This window comes from Chiloscyllium plagiosum, unplaced genomic scaffold, assembly GCF_037043375.1.
Source record: "Chiloscyllium plagiosum isolate Xiang-an unplaced genomic scaffold, Cpla_swu_hap1 HiC_scaffold_1, whole genome shotgun sequence".
NCBI lineage: Eukaryota > Metazoa > Chordata > Chondrichthyes > Orectolobiformes > Hemiscylliidae > Chiloscyllium > Chiloscyllium plagiosum.
In genome coordinates, this window is record NW_028270139.1 from 63,292,192 (window position 1) to 63,305,432 (window position 13,241).

The 13,241-nt window shown below is 40.5% G+C and overlaps 1 protein-coding gene across 3 annotated transcripts in view; it reads left to right on the forward strand.

Annotated features, from left to right (window-relative positions):
• The first annotated feature begins 827 nt into the window (after positions 1–827).
• Positions 828–13,241, forward strand: part of nwd2 (NACHT and WD repeat domain containing 2) — a 124,033-nt gene continuing 111,619 nt past the window's right edge. For 2 of the 3 annotated variants that reach the window (XM_043693346.2, XM_087987092.1), the window contains exon 1: positions 828–2,033. In XM_043693346.2, the coding sequence (XP_043549281.1) occupies positions 1,883–2,033 (151 nt within the window). In that variant the 5' untranslated portion in view covers positions 828–1,882. The remainder of the gene's footprint in view (positions 2,034–13,241) is intronic. The other variant, XM_087987108.1, reaches the window with a different exon arrangement.

Here is a 13,241-nt window from a genome sequence, read left to right on the forward strand (position 1 = left end):
GAATCACTGACCTTGTTTAACTTGAAGTTTGAGAAGTGCCTTTCACCCTGTTGATATTTCTGTAGGTAGAGGGGAGCACTAGTGACCCCTATAACCTCAGAATTGATAACACGGTAGAAACTGTATATGAAGGCTAATTGGGTTCATCCAAGTTCAACAGACAGCCAAATGCCAGCCACTAGATGTGAAATTTACGTTGTTCTTTGGTATGAGGTCATATTCCTCCGTTTCCTTGGGATTTTCTTATATAACCTCTAAAATCGACAGAGCTGAAGTTCATAGTGTTATGCTCTGGGAGAGAGACGGAAACTGTTCCTGTCCTATCAGTTTAAGGTGCCACCATTGTCTTTGGCACGAACGAGATGTTGTTTGTTTTCATTGCCTACCTCAGTGTGCGTGTCATTTATTTTAAAAAATGCTGACAGATGTTTGAAATATGTTATTCAATGTTTTCCCTGTGACATTTAACTCAAAGCTACCATCTGTGTCCTACAGCTCTTCTACTGATTACATTTATTAAAAATTAAATTTCACTGGAATGTGAGAAGAGATGAAGAGATTTCAAAGCGATCTGAATGTGAAAATTAACTGCTGTGGATGATAGATGTGTCTCTGTCTCCAGTTGTGCACCTGCTGGGCTCACATGTGGCTTTGCTGAAGCCGATCCCATTTATACCGGCTGGAGCTCAGCGAAAAAGCTCAGTCTGTTCTGAGATCCAGCGTCTCCTCAATCGGAGATGATTTGTTTTTTTTTCTCTCTGCCCTACTGTCAAAGCGATCTAGAAATGTGACTGCTCTCAGCGATCTGCCAGACGATACAGGTGACCTTCTGGTCACAACATCTGTGCGCCGCTCGTTTCACTCAAGGCGTTCAGAGGTTACTGGAGCTCTCTCTCTCTCTAGAGCATACTCGCTTCCAAAACACAACACACATACAAAAAAAAGAGGCAGAGGGCGGGTTACTTCTCAGCGCTCGGTAACTGCTCTCTCTCAGAAATCGGGCAGTCAGCATTAATCTCAGTTTGTGGATCTGGGTTGATGTAACCCTCAGACAGAGGAGGACGACGAGCTCCGTGTGTGTGTGTGTGTGAAGGAGAGGGAGAGAGAGAGGAAGGGAAGGAGGGAGACGGGCGCCAGCTGCTGCCAAGTGTGAGAGTCAGGAAGGGAGCAGCTTTCCCGCTTTTTCATGGGTAGGAAAACAACCTGCTCTCACTCCCCTTCCTCAACACCCTCTCCCTCTCTGCCCCCTTCCACTACCTGACAGCCTCCTGTGAGGATGCTCTTTCTGTCTCTGTGGGAGGTGGCGTGAACAGGTTGTCCTGTCCTGTGTGAGAGGCTTGTTTTCATTTCTCTCCATCTCCCCCTCCCCTCCCTCTCTCCCTCTCTCACTGTGTCTGGGCTGCCACTTTCTCTTAAGTTTCTGGCTGTTTTCAGAGCAGAAACCCTTTTTGAAACCCTGGGAGGTAACCCGACCGTTTTCAGCCCAGCGGCTGGGATTGACGAAAAAGACAGTTTGCCCCCTCTCACCCCTCAAAAAGCCAATCTGACTTTCCGGGAGAAGAATTTTTTTCATTGGTCTTTTTTTTGGTTTTAAAATGTAGTTCTCATTTTTTTTTCGGTCTGAAATTATCTGGACCCCGATTCAGACAGCCCAGAGAATTTTCCTAGCAGTTTTATTTTAAATTGTTTAAATGGTTTTGAAGTAGTCGGATTGCTGTGCCCGGATTTGCAAGCTCCCGCTGCATCCCGGTCTCCAGACGCCCAGCCCAGGACTGTGCAGCCGCTTCCTGCTCGCTTTCCCTTCACGGCAGCTCCTTTTCCAACCGCCCGCCCCACGTCTTCCTTGTCGCTTTCGCCCCTCTTCCTTTCCATCGCTGTCAAGATGTTGATGTGGTCGGTGCCGGGCTCCAGGCTGCCCTCTCCCCGGGACTCGGCGCTCCGAAGGGCGGCGCTGACTGGAGCAGTCGCTGCGCTCCCTCAGCATCTCCCGGGCAGCAGGAGCATTAAAGTCTTCATCAGCTCCAACCCCGAAGGTAAGGGCTCACCATCAAGGTTCGCTCTTTCAAACTTGAACCGTACTTGGGTGCCGACGTTTCTTCCTTTCAAAAGAGAGAGGAAAAAAAGTTTTGTGTCGACGTTTAAAAATGCAAATAATTTTAATGTGACATACGCTAAGTTTGCACTGGGGATTATCAGTAATTGTTTGGCGACTGACATCGTTAGGTTTGCGTCCAACAAAGTGACTGAAACCTATCAGTTGTGGTTTCAATAATGCTGTCACAACTCTTACAGAATTGAAATTCAATATGTTCATAGTTTTAACTGACTCAATTTATAGAAGGTTTGGCAGAAGTTGTATTTTATCCAATTCAAAACTTCAGTAAACCAGGTGCTGAAGAAATGGGATTTATGTTTCTGCCTAAAAAAAAAGTGCTGGGAATTTTACTGAGGAAGGAGTCTTCGGAAGATAAGTTTTCTGCATACCTGTATATTACCAATTAAGCTGAGTGGAAATTCTTTCTATTTATAGCTGTACAGTTATGAACGTGTTGAGTGAAAGGTTGTGTGTGCTAGTGGCTGTACATGGCAGGCTAACATCCTAACAACTTAAAGAATTCCATCTCTACAGTGACGTCATTTTCCACCATTATATCACATTTCTGGTATTCTCCATTGCTTCAGTTCAGTCTTAGAATGTAGCCACAGTTTTATGGCTTTGATTCTTATCCACAGCAAAGCTGACTGAGCTTGAAATCATCCATGGCTGGAACTATCAACCGGCAGTTTTGGCTTGAGGCAAGTTATCAGGTAAATTGACACTAGTGAGTGTGGTGACATGATTGGTGCGGTGAGCACATCATTTGGCCCATTTTTTTCCAAGGAGTCAGAGGTCAAGCTGCAGGCTTGTTGAATTGAAAGCTACTCTCTGTGACCCCTGCACATATGCGCAATGGCACCCCTGCCAGGAGCACTGTTCTGCTTCCAGTTTCTCTTAACATGACATTTATATTTCATAGAATTTTAATAACACAGCCAATAATAACATCTAAAATTGTTCAGTGTCTTTCAAATAAGTTGTTTTAAAATATGTGTTTGTGAATGTTATGGATTGGAAACTGAAACAATGTGTTTGTATTTCTTTGGAATTTAACTTCAGAAACATTTTTAATGGAAATGCCACATAATGTCTGGCATTAGAGATTCAATGATGGGAACTGAATGGCACTGCTCATTACATGAAGATGAGAGAAATTGCTCTCCTAATGTGTAATTGATGAGATCATGTGTGAAATAGAAAGAAGTGCTTCACATACACTATTGTGTTACCATTTCATTTATTGAATGTCTTTTTTTATGTTTGAAGTTTAATTGAGTATTGCTGTGCATTCAAACATAAGAGTCATCTGTAGGCAATGTGTTAATGAAGAATATTCAGCAGTGTAAATGTTTGTGCAGCTGTGTGCAACCCAGGTGCTTGAGAGCATGAATATTATTTTTTTCCAGATTGAAATCTGATATTTTTTACAAAATCAATTTCATTCAAGAATTAATACCTTCTAATTAAATTTGTGTCATGTGTCAACAATGTCTTAAAAATTGCAAATGGGATAAGGTTTGTTTTCTTTTTGGTTAAGGATGCTCAAGAATACAGGCTGATGCAGAACAAAGTTCAGTATCAGCAAAGCTATCAACAATTAGTTTTAGGGGTGAAAGTATACATTACATTCCTAATTGTACTTAGAACATTTTATCATCAGTTGGAAATGTCCATGAGCAGATCTGTTTGCTAGATCTGAGTGTGATGTTGCAGGATATTTTAACCATTTTGCCACAGAAAGGGAACTTTAAAAAAAAGTTACATTGTTTATGTTGTGTCCAGCCAAAGTGCATCTGAACAAGGTTCGAAACAAATTAAAATGATGAAAGTTCATTAATGTGCGAATAGAATTTGCTTTTTTGAGGGGATAAACAATAAAAAATTATTCAGAAACAACAGCAATTTGGATAATCTTGAGATTGAATAAGTGTGCAGTCAATGGAAGTACCAGGGAGATTTAAATTAGACTACTCATACTTTATTGCACAGAATCAAAATTATTCGTATTGAAAAGTTTTTGATTCCTCTGGAAAAAGTCCACACTGATCCAGATTTGTCACAATAGCATATCTTCCTGTCTTCAAAAAAGGAAGTGCACACACAGTTTAGCTACATTTCTACAATCCACTAACAACGTACAATGTGCTTTCAAAGTTTTAAGAGTGATTTAATCAGACTTTTTTTTTAAAAAAGCAGGGCCAACGCAAACAAATCAGTTGTAATTCATTTGTAATAGTTTTAACACTTCTTAAGTACATCATCAATTACTTTCACAATAAAATGACAGCATTGGTAATATAGATATATGGTGCACGTTGATTGTGTAGTAAGTTTGAAAGGCATATTTGATTCACGAGACAGTCAAGTAGCACTGAACTTTAACCTGAAATTGCAATAAACAAAGAGCAACCAAGTTGAAAGCATTGAATGATCCAGATGGCAGCAATGGTTGCCGCTGACTGAGACATAAAGTGTAGCCTTCTGTTTTATTGACACTGTACTCCGGACTTCCTATCCCGGAGCGAACCCCATAGGAATTCATGGGCAGAAACGTCGTAAAGATATCTCAAGATGTAGCCACATGCTGTTTTTAGCACCCGCTTAAGCATCTTCCCTTAAAGTCAACGAGGTAGCAGTGTTCTGGTTGGTCCTTTGAATGGGGCTGTTAAAAGTCCTTGTTTAAAGAAACTAATTCTTAACTTTCAAATGCTTAATTGCTGTTGCGACATTGTGGTGGAATGTGGGACTGTGAATTGTTCAGGTTTCGTTTGAAATAAATTTCCAACCTTTCTTTATACCGCGTTCTCTTATAACCATTGTCAGCTCGATTTCTGTAATCAACAATTGAGAGCACATCCTCGCTCAATTCCAGAGTAAATTCAAAGTTTAAAGTCCAAATCTCCAAAGCTGACAACAGTATCGGACAATTCTGGGACGGGCCCAGAATTTAAAACTATTCATTTTAAGTTTAAACTTCATGCACAAATACTGCATTTCTGCATAGATTAGAACTTCCTTGGCGTCCTGATGCATTATAGCATTGCTTTCAGAACATCGGCATTAGTTGTACAATAAGTCATACCTTATTTAAGTTGCAATTCGCATACCTGGGAATTTGATTTTTAAGACGCTAAAATAAATATGCTTCTTGCGCAAGCCAAAGGTTAGTCTTGTATAAAGTAGAAGTTCTAAAAGAGTGAATGTTGCAGCCTGCATTAACCTCCAACTAACCTAGTGATGTGGTATAGTTTTGAGTAAAGAAGAGTCCAGCTTGAAATCCCTATGGAGACAATGTTTCATCAGTATATTGTGATAGAACTAGTTGTTATATTCAACTATTCAGTGTAACTAGCATTCCACTAATTTCTTTTCTTCAGAGCTCTGAGGTCTGTGCACCAAAGTGACTTCCAGAACCAGGAGTAAAAGCTGTGAATGGCATGGACAGACTGGTTGCCAGGCATGGACCCTTAGAGAGGCTGTGCATGCAGCCACACAGCTGAGAGGGAACATTGAGTGTAACTTGTACACATTGCCTTAATCTACATCTTGTTAACACAAGTGTGCAACAAGACTCATCAGTAGTTCATCCTTCATCACTGTTAGTCAGATAAGCCCTTATTGTCAAGATGGAAAGGAGAGAATTAGTGGCAGTACTCTCTACCAAATATTGGCTGAGTTGTTGTACCGGAGCACATGCAACATAGTGATCCGTGACAGGCATTGCTGCTTAAATGCCACAAGGTAATGGTGGTGGAAAAAAATCCATCGGACAAAGGACAAAAATATTTGGAAGACAAGTGAATTCACCAAATACTTTACTGCTTTAAGACTATGGAGACCATCAGTTGGCAGCTCCAAGCATTTGAACAAACAAGCAGTCATCGTAAATTGTGATGGAACAACAAGTTGAAAACAGCACCCCCCAGGCTAAAGCCTTCCATCCACATGTGATAACAGGCACAGGAATAGCAATGTGCAGTAAGAGCTTAAAAAAGTTACATTTGGCTGGTGCAGAGTCCTTCAAAAAGCACGTTTAAAGTTCAGCTAGGAAGCAACTATTTCGGAGCTATGTGAATAAAGTTTTAAAAATACCTTGTTAGGTAAGGGAAAAGACTGTAAATTTATGTTGCAAAGGATGAGGCTGAGAAAGATAGCCATGAAGAGAAAAGTACTTACCATTCACAATGCGCATTCCTGCCATAGTGAGTGCACACTACCACATAACAACTGTAATGAAGTTAGGGGCCATAAATTTAATTTATACTAAGATTGCAGCACCCTAGAATATCAGAAGTGGAATTAATATATCAAAAGTGCAATTTAAAGTATGAAGAAGACAAGGTCTATCAGTAGAGTTTAGAAGAAGAATAGGGTTTTGATTTTAACTGTATGAAATTCTAGCAGAGCTGTATAAGCGAGCTGTAGGGAGGAGATTTACCATGTTGGGAGTCTGGAATCAGAATTCGCCGTCACAGGACGTGGTGAGGCCATTTAGGACTGAGGTGAGGAAAAATGTTTCATTCAGATTATGCAATTCTCTACCACAGAAGGCTATGGAGGCCAGATCTTTAAATGGATTCAAGAAGAAGATGGTTAATGTTTTGGATATCAAAGGCATCAAGGGGTACAGGAAGAAAATGGGAATATGTAATTGAGGTAGAGGATCAGGTATAATCATACTGAATGTTGGAACAGGCTAAAGGGCTAAATTGCCTACTGCTGCTCCGAGTTTCTATGGATTTTAGCAGGAAGATCTATTAATGCCACAGCCACAAAGTTTTATTTAGAAATTTATAAGAGCAGTTTAAATTGTGTATTTGGCTTTGACTTAGGCAAAGAATCTATTTGGCCTGTAGAAAATCAGGAAATCTTCATCCTGGCTGTAGGAGGAAGAAATCCAGCATTTTGACTGCAAGAAGATGCCTAGTAAGCTGTGCACAAAAACAGCATTGTAGTTAAAGCTTTAAAATAATTGAAATAATGCAACACCACAATAATAGAGAATTTGAAACTTTTTTAAGAAGAAACTTATACAGGATTGCTTCAAAAGCTTGAAAAACAACGTGGTTAAAATAGCGTTGCTACAGTACAGAATTAAAAATCCATTTAGCAGAGAGGGAATAGAGCAGCATTGAAGTACTGAAGTTGCAAAATAAGAAGAATAGGTTATCACTTTAAGAAGACATGGCAGGAGAAATAATATTTTCACAGAAATTTAAAATCAGACATGAGCCACATAGAACACATGATTGGCCATCTTGCAGAAAACTGTTCTTTGAGTACAGAATTGTTTAAAACTTACATATTAAATTTTAAATCTGCGCAAACAAATACACTATTCAGAAGGGTCTACAGCTGTCATGTTTAAATTTGACAAAATGTAAAAGAAAGATCAGATACTTTTGAAGATACTTTTGACAATTGCTTTAATCTAAGAGCAAGCAAAATTATTGAAAGAGCAACATTCTAACAGAAGAGTTTGGTATTCAGTGGAATTCATAGATTGTTTCACTAATGATCTCTGCACATTAGCAGCAAACTGTAGCTTTTGAGCTTTGAATTCATAAGAATCAGAATTGCTGTTGGAAATAATAATGACATATTGTAAGAATTATTAGGTACCAAAAAAGATATGGCTTTAAAGAAAGCTATTCAAATCTTGTTGGAAACAGAAACCAGGAAGTACTTTAGAGAAAAGCAAACATAGGAGAAAAACAGAATCCATCCTCTTTTTAAACAATAAAAACTCTAAAAATACAGATGACAGCAAGCATTCAGAGTAGGCCAAACCATAGATCTTAAGAGGCAGTGTCAGTGGAACAAAGAAACCTCACAAGCATAAGCAATGCTCAGCTATGAGAAAAAAATACTTCATCTATAAAATAGCCAAACACCTATTCATACAAATCTATTAATGTGATAAAAACACAAAATTAGAAAACAAATCCAAGGCTATCTCCAGGGAAGTTAGTTATTCAACTGATTTGATTTTGGTAGAACCTGTTGATGTCAAGCTGTGGGGGAAATATCTTGTATAAGCTAATACTTTTGAAAGGTTGTTGGAGACTGCATTAAGTTCAACACAAATCTGACATTGTTATACAATCTAGGGGGAATGAGATACCAATGTAGTTGTTTCATCCTAACTCCTGCAAGTCATTGTTATTACATCTAACTAGCCAATGTAGATTGTCTCTCTAGCTATCATGTAATAAACTACATTTTGTTAAGATAAGTGCTTCTCTCATTAAGATGCACAAACAGGGCATCCTCTGCCATGATTAACCAAATAGGCCTTTGGACTCCATGTAGAAAAAAATAATTGGTGGCAGCACTCTACCCCAGTCTTTAGCTGGTAGTGGTTAGTTCCACAGCACATGCAATAGTTGACCTGAGATTGGATTGAATTGAGTTTTGCTAAACTTTTTCAGTATTGAAGAAAATCTGTCTAGTTCCGAATTTTTATCAAGACATTTTTCCATTAAAAAACCACAAAAAGTGACTGCACGTTGTATCAGAAACTGTTTTAACATCTGGAACTCTCAGGAAGGATGCATTTGAAATAGCACTACAGTGCTACGGAGCTACAACACTGAGCTGTACAGCTCCTTGCTGGGAGCATGAAGTCTGTGAACTTATCCTTTACTTTATATTATGCTGCTCAGATAACCAATTAGAAATTTCTGTCAGTTCTAATGTAATACTATTTAGAACATTATATTAATAAGAAAAATGTTTTGCACTGTCTTGCATTATTTTCAAATGTAGAAAATTTAAGTAGCTCCAAAATTAAAGGTGAAACTATGGCTTTTTCATTGTTACAATAGTGGTAAAAGTGGACTTAGAGTCATAGAGATATACAGCATGGAAACAGACCCTTTGGTCCAACTTGTCCACGCCGACCAGATATCCCAAACCAATCTAGTCCCACCTGCCAGCACCTGGCCCATATCGCCCCAAACACTTCCTATTCATATACCCATCCAAATGCCTTTTAAATGTTGCAATTGTACTAGCCTCCACCACTTCCTCTGGCAGCTCATTCCATACACGTACCACCATCGGCGTGAAAAAGTTGCATCTTTGGTCTCTTTTATATCTTTCCCCTCTCACCTTAAACCTATGCCCTCTTGCTCTGGACTCCCTGACCCCAGGGAAAAGACTTTGTCTATTTATCCTATCCATGCCCCTCATGATTTTATAAACCTCTATAAGGTCACCCCTCAGCCTCTGACACTCCAGGGAAAACAGCCCTAGCCTATTCAACCTCTCCCTATAGCTCAAATCTTCCAACCCTCCATCATCTGCTGTAATATCTAGGACCTTTCATAGACTTAAATGACTTCTAAAAAAGAAAAGCACTGACTTCAGAAGGTAGCAGTGTTTAGCAAGTTGAACCAAGCTCATGAAACCACCAATAAACAAGAATCAGTCTGAGTTAAAATTAGCATCATTGTAAAAAGGCACCGAAATTCCTATATTTATAGCCAGATTGATTTATACGTTTCTGATTAGGATGAAATTTGCTTGCAGGTTGCCTAGGTCGAAAAAAAAACAATCCAGGCATGGAGACACACAAGTGAACTATATTTCAGGCAAATCCTTTTGAGCAGGGGAAGAATGAAAATTGTTTAGTAATAACAGAACTGAGAGGTTGGCTCTTTTTCATCCTGATTTCTCCCAACCTCTTGAAAACTGTGCCTGGTGAAAAAGTAAACAAATTACAGGAATATGTATTCATTGAGAACTCAAAGATAGTTCCAAATTTCACTACTGCTAAGGTACAAATCATCAATTAAGCAACTAAGATTTTAACCTGAGACCAGATACCTCTAAAACATTTTTAAACAGCTTATTCATGATCTTTCATATTAGACTAGACATTCTTCCCCTTTTTACCTTTATCCCTATATTTAAGTGTGTGTGTTTGATGTCACATTACCTTTTCTTGGGGTTAGTAAGTAATAATATTCCACTTGATTTTACTCATGAAGGCCCATTAATCTAATCAACCACACAGTGTTTTAGTCAGACTCAGATGTAGCTGCATGAAGAAAATATTCAAAATCTTTGCTGCAGCCAATTGGTGATAAGCTAACTGTAAGCTAATTTTCTGATGAATACATACCTAGCTAAAATTACAGAACTAAACTGTTTGCTGAACCAGGTAAGCTGACCTATCGAGAGGCTTGCAACAACTCCTTCAAAACTATAATGCTGTACTGAATGTTACTCGAGGTGAAAGGTCACCCTCATCAATATATGTGGCTGAGACTTGCAAATGCTGGATGTTGAAATGGTGTGCTCTTTGCTTATCTATCTGTATCTACTCCTACACACTGAAACAGGATGTGCCACCTCGATGTCAGCTTTTTCCTTCACCAGTGTATTTGAACTTGATGAGGCAATCACTTTGTTAGCTCTCTAACAGAAGAACTAGATTACCATAATGTTGTACTGAAAGATTCAATAGACTTTTATAAAAGCCCTGGTATCACCATATATTACAGCCACTGGCCTTTCAGTGCCTGGCAAAAACTAAGCTATTCAATTACGATCAGTAGCATGTTTTTATCAGTGTGTCATGCTTCAGGGTGCCCCAGTTAGGGTGGAGTCTGAGACCTTTGTAACACTAGGCCATATGGCACGATGATGTCATGTGTCTCTTAAATTTTAACTTCCCAAATTCTGCTAGGGACTTAGATGGGGCAGAACTTATTCGGCGCATCCAGGAGTGTTTTTTGAAACAATAGGCATGGTGGGCTGAAGGGCCAGAGCCCGTGCTGCACTGTTCTATGTTCTAAAGATATATTTTAGAACATAAAAGACCACTCCCTCCATGACTCCCTCGTCAGGTCCACACCCCCCACCAACCCAACCTCCACTCCCGGCACCTTCCCCTGCAACCGCAAGAAATGCAAAACTTGCGCCCACACCTCCCCCCTTACTTCCCTCCAAGGCCCCAAGGTACACTTCCACCACAAATTCGCCACAAATACACCTGCACCTCCACACACATCATCTATTGCATCCGCTGCACCCGATGTGGCCTCTTCTATATTGGGGAGACAGGCCGCCTACTTGCGGAATGTTTCAGAGAACACCTCTGGGACACCCGGACCAACCAACCCAACCACCCCGTAGCCCAACACTTTAACTCCCCCTCCCACTCCACCAAGGACATGCAGGTCCTTGGACTCCTCCATCGCCAGACCATGGCAACACGACGGTTGGAGGAAAAGCGCCTCATCTTCTGCCTGGGAACCCTCCAACCACAAGGGATGAACTCAGATTTCTCCAGTTTCCTCATTTCCCCTCCCCCCACCTTGTCTCAGTCAAATCCCTCAAACTCAGCACTGCCTTCCTAACCTGCAATCATCTTCCTGACCTCTCCGCCCCCACCACACTCCGGCCTATCACCCTCACCTTGACCTCCCTCCACCTATCGCATTTCCAAAGCCCCTCCCCCAAGTCCCTCCTCCCTACCTTTTATCTTAGCCTGCTGGGCACTCTTTCCTCATTCCTGAAGAAGGGCTCATGCCCGAAACGTCGATTCTCCTGTTCCTTGGATGCTGCCTGACCTGCTGCGCTTTTCCAGCAACACATTTTCAGCTCTGATCTCCAGCATCTGCAGCCTTCACTTTCTCCTCTAAAGATATACTGACTAGCTGTGAGACACAACAAAGTAAATAAACCAAAACTGGCTTATATGTTTGTACATAGGCACACATTGTCAATTTGATAATTATACAAACAAATAAAAAAGGAGTTAGCAAAGTTTAACTTTGTTCAAACTTCAATGTTTGCTTTGGAGGTTTGACAACTGTCTTGACCTAGTGATCACATAGCTGTCTGGAGAGCTATCTGTTATGTTTGGTTGCACTTGTTTGACAAATTAGTTATGTTGTTGCAGTCACTCAACATCACTGTACAATCACCATCAGTGTTTTCTTCCTCACCGTCTTCACGAGTGATTGGTGCATCACACATTGATCTGAGTTATATTCCGTTCCTTCACAATACAGCACCATGATTATTAATGACTTCAATTGATCTGGACTGGTTGCACATTTTAGAACTCTTTGCTGGTGCCAGATATTTGTCACTGGATTTCTGACTTGCATTCTCTGTTCAATGCATATTGGTGGTAAACTTTCTACTTGCTCATGGACATGTATCTCTTTCAATCTCCTCGTTCTTTGAAAAAAACATCTCAGAATAGTTAGATAATTGATTGCTAAGTGCTGTCATTCGCACTGAGGTGCTGAACATGAGTTATGCTGATGATGGTAATCTCTTCTCCATTGGTGCTGTGCAAAAGTTCAACAAAGCAATGCCGAAATTTTGTTTGAGATTTGATGATTATAGATTTGGCAGCAAGATCTGCTGGACTGTGTGAGTGTGGATAGTGGGTTGACAATGTGATATGGGTCACTCCCCACTTATCACACATTTCAAAATGATTTGCCAATGAACTGCAGTGCATTGTCTGACACTATCCATTCTGGCAGTCCAAGTAAACTTGAAAAAGTTCTCAATGTATCTGCAATGGTTTTAGTTGTTATATTGCTAGGTTGTTGAAGTATGGAAAATTTGAAGAAGTAATCTGGGTTGAGAATGTAATCTTACCCATGCACTGTAAACAAATACCTTGCTATTCTCATCCAAGAAAAGGATGAAACATTGTGTGGATGTAAGGGTTCCTTCCAGTTCTGATGTTGCTTTTTATTCATTTGCAAGATGGAAGCTTTGCTGGCATTTATTACCTATCCCTAATTGCCCAGAGAGTGGTTAAAAGTCAACCACATTGCTGTGGCTCTGGAGTCACATGTAGGCCAGACCAGGTAAGGATGGCAGTTTCCTTCCCTAAAGGACATTAATGAACCACAGGGACATTTCCAACTATCGGCAATGGATTCATGGTTATCTTAGACTCCTAATTCCAGATCTTAATTGAATTCAAATTCCACCATCAGCTGTGGTGGGATACAAATCTGGGTCCCCAGCACATCACCGAGGTCTCTGGATTAACAGCCCAGTGATAATACTACCCAGCCCTAGCACCCCCCCCCCCCCCCCCCCACCCACCCCCCCCCCCCCCCCCTCCTCCCCGCCATGGTGTTTGGCATGCCTCATATGCATC